At 35.8% G+C, this 15,598-nt stretch overlaps 2 protein-coding genes across 3 annotated transcripts in view; both read right to left on the bottom strand.

Annotated features, from left to right (window-relative positions):
• Positions 1–1,415: 1,415 nt before the first annotated feature.
• LOC119767493 lies at positions 1,416–8,684 on the bottom strand. Its single transcript, XM_038256211.1, has 3 exons — positions 8,651–8,684; positions 1,972–2,000; positions 1,416–1,912 (listed from the first exon to the last, which is right to left on the bottom strand). Exons 1-3 carry the CDS (start codon positions 8,682–8,684, stop codon positions 1,601–1,603), a joined length of 375 nt encoding a protein of 124 aa, XP_038112139.1. The 3' UTR covers positions 1,416–1,600.
• A 135-nt stretch (positions 8,685–8,819) lies between these two features.
• The window catches only part of LOC6054484 (lachesin), a 126,679-nt gene continuing 119,900 nt past the window's right edge, over positions 8,820–15,598 (bottom strand). For both annotated transcript variants that reach the window (XM_038253673.1, XM_038253672.1), the window contains exons 10-11: positions 13,298–13,468; positions 8,820–9,687 (exon numbers count right to left, since the gene is read on the bottom strand). In XM_038253673.1, the coding sequence (XP_038109601.1) occupies positions 9,493–9,687; positions 13,298–13,468 (366 nt within the window). In that variant the 3' untranslated portion in view covers positions 8,820–9,492. The remainder of the gene's footprint in view (positions 9,688–13,297; positions 13,469–15,598) is intronic.

Below are 15,598 nucleotides of genomic sequence, written 5' to 3' on the forward strand. Positions count from 1 at the left end.
ATTAGCAAACCCCTTATGTCTATATATCAAAATTTTTGTAATTGTCTGCTCTACAACTTTGTAGAACATTGTTACACTCTAAAAAATAACCCTGCAAAGTTAGAAAAACACGAAATTTTAAAATGAAAAATTTTGTTCTAGATGAAAAATGACCCTTCTGGGACAATGTAGATTCGAAAAGTACATTAAATTTCCCATAAAATGACATGTTCCAAATTTTTACAGTCGAGTAACGGAAAATGGGAGAATTTTAAAACTTTTTAGTGTTTTTTCGATGAAAATACGTTTTTCGGAATTCTGAGTACGCCATCAAATCGGGCGTCTAATTTTACATAAAAATCCCTTTGACACCAAATTTCTATCTCATCACCGTTTCAGGCTGCAAATTATTGAAAAACACCTCTTTTTTCACATGTTCAAAAATGGAAGGGGTCGTACCGCCCCTCCGTCACGAGATATCAAAAAACGGACCTCGGATTCGTGATCAGGGACAAAAGTTACCCCTTAGGACAAAGTTTCACGCAAATCGAAGAGGGGTCGGGGCAACTGCTGTGTGAGTTGGCGGAGAATTACCCAATAGCAAAATAGTATAGCACGCCAGCTTGTCGAACTTCCTGATGGTAAGTGAGATGGCTTAAGCGCCACTCCTGAGGGAGACCATCCACCTGTTTTCAGTTTGCCCAGCTATTGAGACCTCCAGAGGGGGTTCAGTTTATCCCGGAACGGGGGAAAGGAAGTTCACTGACGGCAGAAAAACAAAGCGAGAACATTACCGAACAATTACCCAATGGGAAAATCCAAGAAAAGATATCCACTTGAAGAAGACTCAGAACTTCCCGCAGCTAGTCATCACCCTTGGCCCTTCCAGTTTCCCAGTTCGTCCAAGAGCCGGAAAAGACGCAATGGTTGCCCGGTGGGAGAAAGGAGCCCACCTTCTCCAGTAAAAAAAATAGAATAAAATAGAAAAATAGAGTAAAAACTACATTTATTTACGATCGCGAACTAATCATGAGTTTATTTTTGGACCATCCTAAGGATCAGTCCGTAGCTAGAGTTTGGTTGGTGTCTAGACTAAAGTCGACATTGGTGTTGGTGTTGGGTGTTTATTTTACAGAAGTGTGTGATACATTTGTGTTGGTGGTTGAACGTTCATTCATTGTTTTGTGCACATTTTCGGGTTTTGCCGGCGGTCCTCCCCTCTTCCTATCCCTGTTAGCCTGGTATCTGTCGTGTGTTTCGGGTTTCTACTTTGTGCTTATGTTTTGCGCTCTATGTTGGTGTATGCGTTTAAGTCAAGGGGTGCTCAGACGGGACGGTTTTTGGGCACGTCAAAGGACGTGTAATCGGCCTCGCACCTGGGGGCTTTAGGTTGCGGGCAAGTGGGCCATGGACTTATCACTTTAATCAAACATGCGTTCTACTCACGTCCCTTTTTGAGTGCGTTGATCACGTGGCCGCCGAAACTCGACGGTTTGCTGCTGTTGCTGTTACCTGGTGCTCTCCTGCTGCTCTGGTCGCGGCGGTTTCACCTACCGGATCTCGAACGCCGCCAGCGAATGCTGAAACGACTACTCCCTGCTGCTGTTGATGTTGCTGCTGTTCAACGTGAATTCACGCCGAACCCTATCGTGGCCGCCACTCGAAGGCGGGCCGCTGCTCGGACCTCCGCGAGGTCACGCGGATACGGAACCACGTGCGCGGTTGCTGTTGCGCGTGGCCGATGTGGTGGACGCAGATGGTTGACGGTTGCTGCCGTCCTTCTCCGGCGGAAGCCGGTCAGTTCCGGAACCACGTGTGGTGACGTACGCGGTTCGTCCGGCGTAGCGTTGCCGGGCCTGGGCTGGTGATGTCCTGGGTCGATCCAGGGGCGTTTCGCAGCGTGACGGCGAGTGGATTGGGCCTGTAGCGTGGCCTACACTTGGGGAAAGAACGCACTGAGCACTGGCACATGGAGGTAGCACAAGACCTTACCGAAACACCTGTTTTCCAACGCGAGCACACTACTGCCGCCACACGAAAACGGCCCTAAGCTTCTAGCTATCTAAACACAGGAAAGGACACAAACTTCAACTTAAAACAACCCAAAGACAAACTCACGAATTAAATTACCTAACTAGAAAGATCACGACGCGCACTAGAAAAAAGGACACCTGTAGCCTCCTTCGCGGAACTGGATAAAGTGAGCCGCTGGGGTTTCAAGTCAGAACGCCGCGGTGTGGAGAAAGCCTGAGCCCGGAAATCGCTTAACTCCTCGCGAAGAGAAATTGAGCGATTTAACTCAAATTTCAATCCATCTCATACCTTCGGCGTAGGACAATCGTTTGAAACCCCTCGCCCGTTTCACCCCGAACAGCTAGTTCGTCTTCCTGAAACCGCGAGTTTGCGAATTCCCTCGGAAGATCTTAGCAGGTTGAACTCCCCGAATCCGGTTGATGACCCCACCTCAAGGCAGAGTTTATGCCACTCGGCCACCAAGATGATCGACAAGCTGTAGTGTATCTCTGGAGAACGTTGGATCTCATTTAAATTCAAATCTGAGAAACTGTATGTCAGTTTCTCATTGCCTACCTCGTGGCGTTATTAAATTAGATTCTATTGAGAAACGCCAAGTGCAGTTCCTCTTTAAATATTATTTTATGTTTGTTCATTTATGTACTCGTTACAATAGTAGTTTATGCAACAAGTTGCAAAAAGAGGATTTTTTCAGCACGAGTCGTAGGGTAGAGTAGTCATCAATGAGACACGGGGAACAATGATAAAATGGCTCTCACAAATCGTAGTTTCAATCATTCAGGCTCATATTTTGGGGAAAGGTGTGTCTACTAGATACACATCTGCCATAATATGCTTTGGCTATGGACGCTCCCTTTGAAAAGTTATTTATAAATGTTTGATTCTTGGGTGTAAATATAAATTATGGGCAAAAAATTCTTTTTCGCTCGTAGGCTGCCATTTACACCAAAACTAATATTTCTTTAAATTTCTTTCGTCATTTCACAGGGCATGAGTTGGGCTACAATTTCCTTTCATTAGGTTTGACCAAAATTTAGAATATACCCAGAATCCAGGGCTGTCTCATTGTTCCCCACTCATTTTAACCCATGGGTAACAATGAGACACTTTGACTTTTCTTCATTAAACATTTGAATATCCATGTAAATCTTTCAAAACATGAATCGAAAGTGATTTTTGGCATATTTAGTTTTAACTTCATTTAACCAAACATACAAAGCTATTTTGGTGTGGCAGTGCGTGGCCGAATGGTTACGCTGTCCGCTTTGTAAGCGGATGATTCTGGGTTCGATTCCCATCTGCTGCAACCTTCCATCGGATGAGGAAGTAAAATGGCGGTCCCGACCTTGGTTGTTAGGCCGTTAAGTCATTCCAGGTGTAGGAGTTGTCTCCATGCCATAAGTACAAACAACACACCAAACCAAGCCTACTCCGGTGGAATCGCTGGCGGCGGTTGGACTCGCAATCCAAAGGTCGTCAGTTCAAACACTGGGGTGGAAGGTTCCTTGGAGTAGAAAGAGGTTTGGGTGCTCTCCCCATTCAAGCCTTCGGACTTCTAGGTTCGAACAGAAACTTGCAATAGAGACCACAAAAGGCCCGGGGGTCGTTAATGTGGATGGTTTGATTTTTTTTTTTTTACAAAGCTATTTTGTATAAATATATGGATTTTACAACATTTAAATACTTTTTAATATAACTTTTGTTAATTAAACTTTCATGTTGGCAAAATTGCTCTAAAATGTTCAAAGCAAGTCACCTGTAATGGAACAATACAAAAACATGATGTTTTATTAGAAAAGTATTGATTTTCGTAGAGTGTCTCATTGTTCCCCAGCTGTCTCATTGTTCCTGTTTTGGTCAATGTTAGAACACACTAAAAGAAAAAAAAATGCAACTTAAAGCTCATTAAAACATGCTGATGAAAAAATTAGAAAAATCGTTGAAAGTTGAAAACCAAAAGTGTCTCATTGATGACTACCCTACCCTACATTTATCCAACGAGGTTCACCGAGTTGGATAAATACGAAGAGTGCTGAAAAAATCAAGTTTTGCAACGAGTTCCATACAACATTTTTTGCAATTCCGAAAAACACACACTGTGTGAAATTTTAAGTCAAATTTTCATCTATATTGCTAAAAAATCGTTTAAATCAAAAAAATGTTGAAAAGTGTTACTTTTCGAAACAAATGCTGAAAAGTGTTGCTATTCGATTCTGTTATTTTTGGTACAGAAAAGTAGGCTATTTCGTCGTTCAAGAATGACAGGAAAAGTGAGTAGTTTCACGACGGAATATAAATTATGTGAATGCCATGCAATTATTATGGTATATTCATTAATATTTTTAAGTTTTTTATCTTAGATTATTTGATGATTAAAACATTATGTTGTTTCAATTTCATTTTAGTCATGTTCATTAAAAAAAACTTTTTATTTATTATTAGAAAAAACACAGTATACATTAATGCACACGCACATTCAATCTTATTGTACCATTTCTTATCTCCTAGATTCCTGTATCTGTATCTTTCAATAGGAGCAAGATAGCACAACTGACTTTGAAATCAGAAAAAGAAGCCGAAATAAGGCAAAAGTAAAATTTGAGAATTAGTATTTTTGATTTGTTTAGCAATTTGTCTTAATTTTTCAACTGACGATGTATCGGAAATTTTTGATTCAATTTTTGATATGGAAATATTTTAATTTAATTTCATTTTTTTCGTTGCTTGAGCATAACTTGTGTGAAGTTACTACTCTAGCTGAGATGTGGATTACCTTTCAACAGCCGATTAATTCATAGTTGGGAACACAGTTTACGAATACTTAAAGAATCGAGCAAACATAATGATGGTAAACGTTACAAAATAACATTCGAAACATCCAATTTTTTTTTTTTTTTGAATCAAGCAAAAGAATTTGACTTTTATGCTATCGGCCACTATTGCTGGTACCAGTGTTCCCAAATGAACCGGTTAGGCTAGGTTCACCTATAAACTCGGTTCGGCTTAAGCCTCTCTTTGTGGTTCAATCCTGGTTCAGTGAACCATGAACCATGGCTTAAGCCAGGCTAACCAGGCTAATGAAAACCATAGGAATAATGCACTGTGTAACAAATATTATGGTGTAGCAATGTTACAATGTAACATTCATTACACCATAACATTCGTTACACCGTAAAATTGTTACACCGCATCATTCGTTACACCGTAACATTGTTACACCGCCACATTCATTACACCGTAACATTCAATACACCGTAACGTTGTTACACCGTAACATTGTTACATCGTAACATTGTTACACCGTAACATTGTTACACCGTTACATTCATTACACCGTTACATTCATTACACCGTTACATTCATTACACCGTGACATTTGTTACACCCTTACGGTGTAACAATGTTACGGTGTAACAATGTTACGGTGCAACAATGTTACGGTGTAAAAATGTTACGGTGTAACAGCGTTACGGTGTAACAACGTTACGGTGTAACAACGCTACGGTGTAACAACGCTACGGTGTAACAACGTTACGGTGTAACAACGTCACGGTGTAACAACGTTACGGTGTAAAAACGTTACGGTGTAACAACGTTACGGTGTAACAATGTTACGGTGTAACAACGTTACGGTGTAACAATGTTACGATGTAATGAATGTTGCGGTGTAATGAATGTTACGGTGTAACGAATGTAACGGTGTAACGAATGTTGTGGTGTAACAATGTTATTGTGTAATCATACTACAGTGTAACGAATGTTACGGTTTGAACATACTACGGTGTAACAAAGCTTGCCGTTTAGCCTAACACTCTTTGATCAGGTTCAAGCCTGGTTCAAGCCAATGGTTCATTTTGGCTAGCCTCGCCTGGTTTGAACCAAATGAACCATGGCTCACGGCACTAAGTGAGCCTGAGCCGACGATGCTTGCCGACGTGCGGTGTGAACCTGAACCAGAAAAATGAACCTAGCCTAGCCGATGGCTTAGGCTCGTGGGAACACTGGCTGGTACCAACCACTAGTGTCTCCCTTTAACTACAAGGACTTCGCCGCCCTGGGATCCTTAGTGTTTGAGTACGGCACGGAGTGACGGCGCCGGATACCGATATTTACACTTAAAATTTTTAGAGCGCCCGCTGCGGGATTCGAACCAGCAACCTCTGGATTGTGAGTCCAGTGTGCGGTCCGATTGATCCACGCGAGCGAGATGTCATGTCAAAATAAAAATAAATATTTTATCTCTTTTGAAATCAATGACTTGATATTGAAAATATGTTGATTTGAGTCATTGGAAAATTTAACATGAGAGCAACGCTCTACGAAATCGTCCGATTTCGATTATTTTTATTTTTTTGTATTTTTTTATTTGACTTAAACTTTGTGGGGGACTTCCCTATGACCAAATAAGCTATTTTGCGTCATTGGTTCACCCATACAAGTCTCCATACAATTTTGGCTACTGTCCATACAAAAATTGTATGTAAATATTCAAACCACTATAACTTTTGAGTGAATTTTCTGATCAATTTGGTGTCTTCGGCAAAGTTGTAGGTATTGTTGAGGGCTTTTAAGAAAAAAATTGGTATGTACACGAAAAAAAAAATTGCAGATTTTTTAATAAACTTTGTTTTACAAAAACTCAATATTCCAAAATACGTATGTTTTGATTTTCGAGATTTTTTGATATGTTTTAGGGGACAAAAATCCTCAACTTTTGAGCCACAGAGAAACATGGTCGAAAAATCTGCCGCAGAGTTATGAATTTTTGAGAAAAATAGTGATTTTTGGGAAAAATCGAAGTTTCATGCAAAAACTAATTTGACATTATTTTTTTAATGCAAAATTGAATTTGCAATCGAAAAGTACCTTACAGATTTTTTGATAAAAAGCTCCGTTTTCAAGATATAGCCACCGAAAGTTCGATTTTAGCGAAATATTTGCAGTTTTTCGATTTTTAAGAATAGTGACCATGAGTGACCATTTCTTAAAATATTTTTTTTGAAAAGTTCAGAAAATTTGCTATAAAATTGTCTAAAAGACATTGAAGATTGGACCTCGGGTTGCTGAGATAGAGCCGCTTTAAGAAAAAGAAACACAAAGATTGAAGTTTTCTTAATGTCACCAAAACAACCCACCATTTTCTAATGACGATATCTCAGCAACTAATGGTCCTATTTTCAATGTTTATACATGAAACATTCGTAAAATTCTATTGATTTTTTTTAAATCAAGACTAGCATTTTAAATGGGCGTAATATTCAATGTTTGGCCCTTATTAAATGTTAGTCTTGATTTGAAAAAAATAAAATATTTTTTCAAAAAGATCGGAAATCGAAAAACAAAATATTTTCAAAATGTTCAAATCAACCCTGAAGTGAACAGAAAAATTATGATTGTTTCCTATTTTTATTTGAAAATCGGACGCAAATTTCCTGGTGACCGACACTATGTTGGTGATATGTGAACATCATAATTCAATCAAGCATAGATTCGCAGGAGCATTTTTTGTATTGTTATAAGTCATATTCAAACAAAACTCGGCATCTCACCCACCGTTCCCAGCTAAAGAGTAGAACTAATATTGAAAATCGCTTTACCACTATCCAGAAAGAGAGAGAAACAGAAGAACGAGAGCAAGTTTCCGCAAAAACCACTCGGGCCGAGTTGTGCAAGAAGAGAACAAGGCATCCGAACCGAGCACAGAAAGTGAAATAATGAACTGATTTGTCCAACCCCTTTTGGTTGGGAGAAGTGTCCACCCCCCTCCCGTCGTCGGAGTGTCCACTGTGGATGCTGCTCCCCCTCAACTTGTCGCAAATGGACCAAAGTCATTCCGTGGTTTGCTTTCACAGATTAGCAGTCTTTTCAATTGAAAATTCACTTAGAGAAAAGGAAGAGAAAGCACCCCAGAGGAGCTTTTAGTGTGTCGCAATCGATGCTGGAAAAGTTGGGTGGTGGGAGGTCTTTTGGGGTTGTCCTTTTTTTTCCTCTCCCCTTTTGGCTTCTGGTGTTTTGTGTCGGTGTGTGTGAGACTCTATTGTGATAATGATTTTGCCGTCTCTGGGAGATATCACTATCGATGAACGTGCCCAGGGAATTTGGAGTGTCATTGGAAATGGCAAGAGGAGAAAAGAAAGAAGCAAAGTTTGGGTAATTAAAAATACTGGTTGTGGTCGATTCGGATCTTTAGGCGAGTGGTTTTATTGAATTTTATTCGTTTTTTTATAGAAGGGAGCAAGCTTTCAGCGATGCTTGAATTTCAATTAGACTTTTTACTAGTTTTTTAGTAATTACTTTAAGATTTATTGTTATTTGAGATTGAAAGCAAGCATGATCTTGTTTTCAAAGGAACTTCAAATTAGAGTTTTGTATTGCAAAATTATTATTTAAAGAGAAATAAATCTGAACACAAATAAGTCATAAAAACGAATAGTCAAATCCCGTATAGAATTAAGTCAACATGATACAAATCAGCCAATCTGTTCTAATTATCATCCAAGCTCATTAAAATACTTACCATTTTGGCTCGTTGGGCAAAACACCTGCCCTTTTTCCGCAAAAACCCTTTCAGCCTCACTCGCGATGGCATATTCAACTCGTTCCCCAGTCGACCAGGCAGGCCCCAGTCCCTAATTACAAAGTCGCAAAAGCCCCGTCACCGGGATGCGCATTTTCCCAATTAAGCCAAATTGTAATTAATTTACATGGAAAATTGGATTTAACGTGCCCCGCTCTCTCTGCTTCGACATATGGCCCGGAAGGTCAGTTTCAGGATTTTCGTTTTCCAGCATGAAATTGAAGTTAGCTTTGGGTTTCAAAAATAGCTTTATTAAAAAAAATCTTTTATTATTTGATCATTTTTCTGCAATTAGCTTCTTTTTGGTATTCACAAAGGATAATCTAGTCACTTTTTTTCTGTGGAATCAATCTTACTCGCTACTTTTACATTCACTTACTGGTAAAGTTACACTTATTTTGTATCATTTCTTACTCGTTACTTGACTTTTATTTCACTTTGTTTTGCTTTTTTATCATTTTTATCTTCCTTAGTACGATCACTAGGTAAATCTCTTAAAATACAGTTTTTTTTCAATCTTTCTGCTAATGCTCTGGCCCTAGGAAGGTTCACGTTTCGCAATGTACAAAAGAAAATAGTTTAATGTTTGAGTCAGTTTGTTGTGTGTTCTAACGTGGCTTCGTGTGTGTGCTGTGTGCAGTGTGTGTATCAATCATTTGCTTATCAAGTCTTTATTTAGTTTTACAGTGTTTCGTCATTTACACGGTAGCATCTCTATATCAAAACTTAAGAGTAGAACTAATCGAAAGCCTTTTTCAAGCACAACTTAAGCGAGGCTTCACAAAACAATCACTTTTTGCTCTTAAATTTAATCAGCTTTTTTTCTTTTCACAACTTATCGAATGGCACAATTGCTAGCACTAAAAAACTAAAATAAAAAATTCTTACAAAAATTAACCAACTTACAAACAGACAAAAAGCTTCATCGAAGTGATCACGGCGGCCACGGCCAGCAGCATCCAGTTCAGCTGCGGACACGGCTGAACGCTGCTGGCCCAGCTGAACGGGTTGCCGAAGGCGGTCGAACCCAGCGTCTGCTCGACGGCCTCCTCCGGCATGTCGGTGCTCAGCGTGTAGAACTGGAAGATGTCACTGACCTGAAAAGGTGGCAGAGAGTGGACATTAGAGCATTTGTTGACAAATATTTAAATAAATATGATTCAATTTATTTTATAGACAATTTTTATGAATGAGATTTGTTTTTGATTTCATATTTTGATAAAATAATCTTAATAATCTTAATAAAAACATGTAATGAGTTTCATTTGAATAAAGCTTGAATTTGTGTTTAAATTAATAGCTAAATAACTATTCAATTCTGGTGAATAAATCAATAAAAAATATTTTCAGCGAACTCAAGTACAATATGTTAACTTAGCAAATGTTTATAAAAATTGGTTAAACAGCATTTGAATAACGTGTGTAAGAAAATATTTATTGTCAATTTTACATAAAAAAAATCATTTTTTTTTCTTTAAAAGTTATCACGGATAGGCAAAATAGATTGTAAAGCAGAATAATGAATAAATTTGAAGCGCTTCCAAATCCGTATAAAATTAAACTTAATTTCAAATAACATGCTTGATTTTGAAATGTGTTACAAAAAGTGTAATAAATTCTTTTTATACATTACATTATGCTACAATGCAAAAACTTTAGTATATCAATGAATCTATGAACATTTTTTTTTCTTTTACAGATCTGTGATTTCATAATATTTTTTTTAATATTCTGATTTTTTTCATTTGATTAATAATAATAATAATAAATAACGAGATACAAAATATATTCCATAATTTTTTAACATACGATTCTATTTTTATCTTTAAAAGTTTCAATTTCTTTAAATCATAATTTTTTGCACTTTAGATTGTTTTTCGAAAACGTTTAAAAAAATGAACTTACATTTTAAAGGTATTTAAAAAAATCTCAAATATTCAAGAATCATAAGGTCATTTATATTTTATTTTTAATTCATGTTTTTTGCAATTTTTTCAGTGGTCAAAAAAATATGTTTAACTAAACATGAAACTTTTAATGTCAACATGTTGAAAATTGTTTGCTATAATTTAAGAATGCATTGTACATTGCGATTTAATGCACTTTTAAAGAAATAAAAACATTTAAATTTTACAACATTTTAATTTCGGGACCACAATTCTGTAAATGATAATAAAATAAGAAAAAAAATTTTTCATAGATTCTAGTTTTTAAATTTGTTTATGGTAAAATAATTTAAAAGCAATTTGTGACACTTTTTGTTCAGAAATAAGATTTATTTTTATTCGGAGTTGTAGGCGCTTAATGTACAAATACTTTTTTATACACATCTTAAAATTATTTTTTATTTGATTTATATTAGATCGTTATTAGATTTCAAACAATTATTCAACAAATATCATTATTTTCTTTTTTACTTTTTCAATAATATAAATTAAACTGCAGACGCATGAACAAACGCAGAATCGCAGTAAATGAATCTGAAATTTCTTGGTTAATTATTTTATCGACGCTATTTTTATTTTTTTTATATCATTGTCAAGGTTCAAAATTCTAGAATTATTTTAACTTGAAATGTTTGTTTATTTCCAAAATTATTTTTCAACCGATATGAGAATCAATTTTAATTTGATCATTTTTATTTTCAAAGTATGAAAAATTAACTTAATTTTAAATTTCCAGTCTGATTTTCTATATTTTATAAATAATAATAAAAAAAAGTTCTAGAGCTTCTTCGTCTGTTGTATCAAATGTCAAAACTTGTGAAAATTATTGAAATGTCTTTATTTGATGAAAATTCCTAAATATGCATTTTTCAATGCATTCTAAATAGTTTAAAATCGTTTTTTTTCTTCTTTTTTCTACAGTTTTTCTATTGTTTTTTTTTCTACGGAATTAAATTTTATTAATTTTTTTGCCAACTGATTTTTCAGGGAAATTTGGAAGAAGACGAGTCAAAATTCAAAATAAACTCAATGGCCTTACATTTAAAGAAGTTTTTTTTTGAAAGATTTGAAAAAATACACAACACATCTTTTTCAAAATTCTTTTTTTTATTTTCAAATTATTCAAAGGTTTTTTTTGTAATTAAAAACAAATCAATAGTTTCCAAAATATCCTCGATTGAATTAGGAAGGCTATTTGGGTTACACAAAGATATATGTTTTTTCCTTCTTTTCTTTCTTTAAAATGTCATATCTTAATGCTCATGGGTCGAATTGGTTATGTCAATAAAAGAAAACTTTTTTGAATTTTCTCAGATATCTGAAAGTATTCTTTTCAGAGATGGACGCAATTTTTCGAATTTGATAAATGATTTTTTTTTCGAAAGAATATCAAAAATGGTAAGAACTGAAAACGGAGTAATTTTCGGATTGCAATTTTTATTTGACATCGAATTAATTTGAATAAATTTCGAATGTATTTTAAAAACATTCCAATTTTTTTAATTGTTTTGAAAACCATAATTTGACCAAAATATAAACACTCGTCCTGAATTACAGTCAAGACTCGATTATCCGATTACCTCGGAAAAATGTCACTTCGGATAATCAAAACTTCGGATAATCGAATCACGAAAAAAAAATTTTTTTTTTCGTTGTCTAGTTTTTGATTGTCGAGCTTAAGTATGACCCCTAAACTGCGCTAAAGTGAATTAAGATTTTTTTTTGCGCCCAAAATGGCGGTGACGAAACATTGAAATTATGCATTTTATTATTTAATGAGTAATCAACTTTTCAAATTTAACGAGAAGAAAACTGACTGAGTTCCATACAAACCATCGGTTAATCGAACTTCTGATTTCTGAAACTTCGGATAATCCAATCTGGATTGTATATCTTAAAAATTGGCACTTTGATCCACAAAAAAAAACAAAAAAAAATCGAAGAAGGAAATGTTTTTTTTTATATAGAGTTTATGTGAAATAAGTTTATTAAACAATATTTAAAAATATTTTACTTTAAGTTCTTTTAATCGCATGCGTATTCCATACATCCAAATATATTTGAAACAATATTTTTCCATCCCCATTTGCGTTGCTGTGATTTTTCAATTCTCCCCTCTAGTCATTGTCAATGCTTTAATCCCCCCGGAGCCCCCACGTGGCACTTAATCTACTCAAAAATAACCATCGAACAGTAAATCCGTCCCATTCGAGCGCGTAATGCCTCCTCCTGAAACCGTCAGTCAGTCAGTCAGTCCGCAACGGTGGTGGCCATTTCCGGGGGCTTGCGCGCAAAAATTAATCCTGCTCCGCGCACAGATTTCCACGCACTTTTCATCGAAAAAAAAACTGTAAAATCCGTACTCTTCGCTCTCCAGCAACGATGACCGAGGAGGGTTGGGAGGGGGAGGATAAGCTCCCTTTTTCCGAGTGATGATGGCAACAAGAGTAGCCGAAAATGAAAATGAACTCATCGAAAATTAACCACTGATCCTAGCAGGCCGGGATTTGACGGGAGCTTGGCAGGTGTGTGTGTGTGAGCACTACGAAAATAACCATTTTTAAGCTCCCAGGAATGATGGGAAATGGGAACGGTGGGCTTATTGAGCTTTTTGTACTTTTTTGGCCTAGTTGAGAGCCGTGATGTTTAAAACGTTTTTTTCAACCTCAAAATATTTTTTTTTCTAAAATGTATCGGCACTTACGTCACTTAAACAAAAACAAAATTCAATAGAAAGTGGGTCCAAAATAGGCGCACTTACCTCGTTCCAGCCGTATCGATTTTTGGCCTGCACGATTGTTTCGTAAACCGAGTTCGGGTCCAGGCTCCGGATCGTGTACGTCATTATGTGACGGTAGGACTCGGCCCGGGAGGACGGCGGGTTCAGGATGACGTCGTGCCATCTGCCCGGATGCTGATAAGACTCGTTCATCTGGGGGGGTTGTGCAGGTTGCGCAGGAATGGTCCAGGAGCAGTGTGTTTGCATACATATGTTGGTTGATACGAGAAGAAAGAAGAAAAAGGAGGTGCATCAGAAAATGGAGTTCAAGAGGATTAACTTCTGTTTCCCAGGTCAGGTTTTGCAATTATGGATTGATACGTTGAGATTGATACCAGGAAATGATGGGCTTGCAGACATCAGGTGATTGACCAGTGGGTTGTAATTGTGATAAGAGGAATTAGATTCTTTCGATAAACAATCAATCGATTACATTGTCAGTTGTGCTTTTTAGTGTTCTTTGAAGAAAAAAAAAGATATACAATGGTTTGGCATGTTTTTTTTTTCAGCCAAAACAGGAGTTTGAACATATTTTCTTATTAGAGGATAATTTTTAGTATTTTTGGTTTAAATTTGTTTAATCCTCTTGATGATTTTTTTTCAATTTCAATTTTAAAACTTAAATATGGATTCCAAAAGGCTTATATAACAACCTGCCGTAACCTATTGCCGGTTTGGTTTTTTTTTTATTTGTGAAAAAGTGAAAAAGTTTCATGATTTTGTTTATTTTCACATTAAGGCCTTTGCAAATATTTTTTGAAGTTTATGTCCCTTAATTCTGGCATAAGTCGAGGGGTGCAAAAAACTTAAAAAAAAATAATGGAAAAGTGGTTTAAAATGCAGTTTTCAAACTATCCAAGTATTGAAGATAGGGGAAAGTGGGGAAAGTGCTTAGTATAACCCATTTAAAAGTTAAAAAATCTGTCGGATATTATTATAATCATCTTATTTTAAGTCTTGACTAAGACTTTGTTAGAACAAGTTTTGAAACAATCCTGTTTTTTAATGTAACAAATTGATTTTAAAATTTGTGATTTTCCGTACGTTCTACTTAACTAGTGGGGCAAGACGAACAACCCGTTGGGGCAAGAGGAACAATGCATGAAAAAACATGTTAATTTGCTAACAATTGGACTATTATTACTTAGGTACATCAGATAAGAATGTATTTGAAAGGTTTCTTCCATTTTTAAATTAAATAATAATATTTTACTGAATAATTTATCGTTTCTACAAAAAAAGTATTACTTAGATGATAAATAGTAAATTTACCTTTTTTTTTTTGTATGGACCATTTGTTTAACAATTGTTTATCAGTTTTTAAGTACTTTCATGAATTTATTTCCCAATAAAATATGTTGTTGCAGCAATACGTATTTTTTCCATTCTAAAAATCAATAAGGTTCACTTGCCCCACCTGTACATGATTTTTTAAAAGCTCTCAACAAAAATAACCAAAAGTTAAATCATACTTTATAATAGGTGCAAGTCATTGGTAGGGACACTACTGATCTTAGAAAAAACGTCGTTTTGGCGATTTTGTGGTAGTAGAATCAGCTAATTGCATTGCTAGCAACAATTCCTCATACTGGAAATAATCAAAATTAAAAATTACGGCCGTACGAGCGATTGTTCCTCTTGCCCCATATGGTTGTCTTGCCCCACCTTTCCCTATGTTTTTTTTTCGCTGAAAAAAACAATTTTTTTTGTGAATAACAAAAAAAATGAATATTTTTTATGGATTCCAGAAATACTAAATATGATTTTAAACACAGGAAAATGCATTTCAAATTGTTATAAGTTGCTTCGACTATTATTTCCATTGAAATTTTGAAGTTTTTGAAAAAATAATTTTATTTTGCCCCCTGATTTTTCGGACTAATTTTAAAGGGATGGGGGGGGGGGGGGGGGGGGACAGAAACTATGAAAAATATTTTCAACGACCTAATTGCAATAAATTCAAATTGCCACTAATTGTAATACAGAATAATCTTGGACAAGAATCACTGACGGAAAAGTTGCAATTAAAATCATTATTAAAATTAATAGAGAAGCTATACTTCAAATTTGATTGAAATTTGCCATCTGAGCAGTTCTCTTTAAAATCGGTCTTTTTTCAATTTTAATTTTTGTATTTTTTCAATCCGGCTGAAATTTGTTAGGTGCCTTCGGTATGCCCAAAGAGGCTATTTTGTATCATTTTTTTGTTTATACAAAAATCCGTCCAAAAATAATTAATAAAAATTGAAAAGTCTGTATCTTTTAAAGGATTTTTTTATCGAT

Source organism: Culex quinquefasciatus, chromosome 2, assembly GCF_015732765.1.
Source record: "Culex quinquefasciatus strain JHB chromosome 2, VPISU_Cqui_1.0_pri_paternal, whole genome shotgun sequence".
Lineage (NCBI taxonomy): Eukaryota > Metazoa > Arthropoda > Insecta > Diptera > Culicidae > Culex > Culex quinquefasciatus.

Coding starts and splice junctions, on each gene's coding strand:
- LOC119767493 (XM_038256211.1), bottom strand. CDS start 8,684: ATGCGCATCCCGGTGACGGGGCTTTTGCGACTTT. Junction 2,001..8,650: donor GACGGGGCTTTTGCGACTTT/GTAATTAGGGAC, acceptor TGGCGGCAGTAG/TGTGCTCGCGTTGGAAAACA. Junction 1,913..1,971: donor GTTGGAAAACAGGTGTTTCG/GTAAGGTCTTGT, acceptor CCCCAAGTGTAG/GCCACGCTACAGGCCCAATC.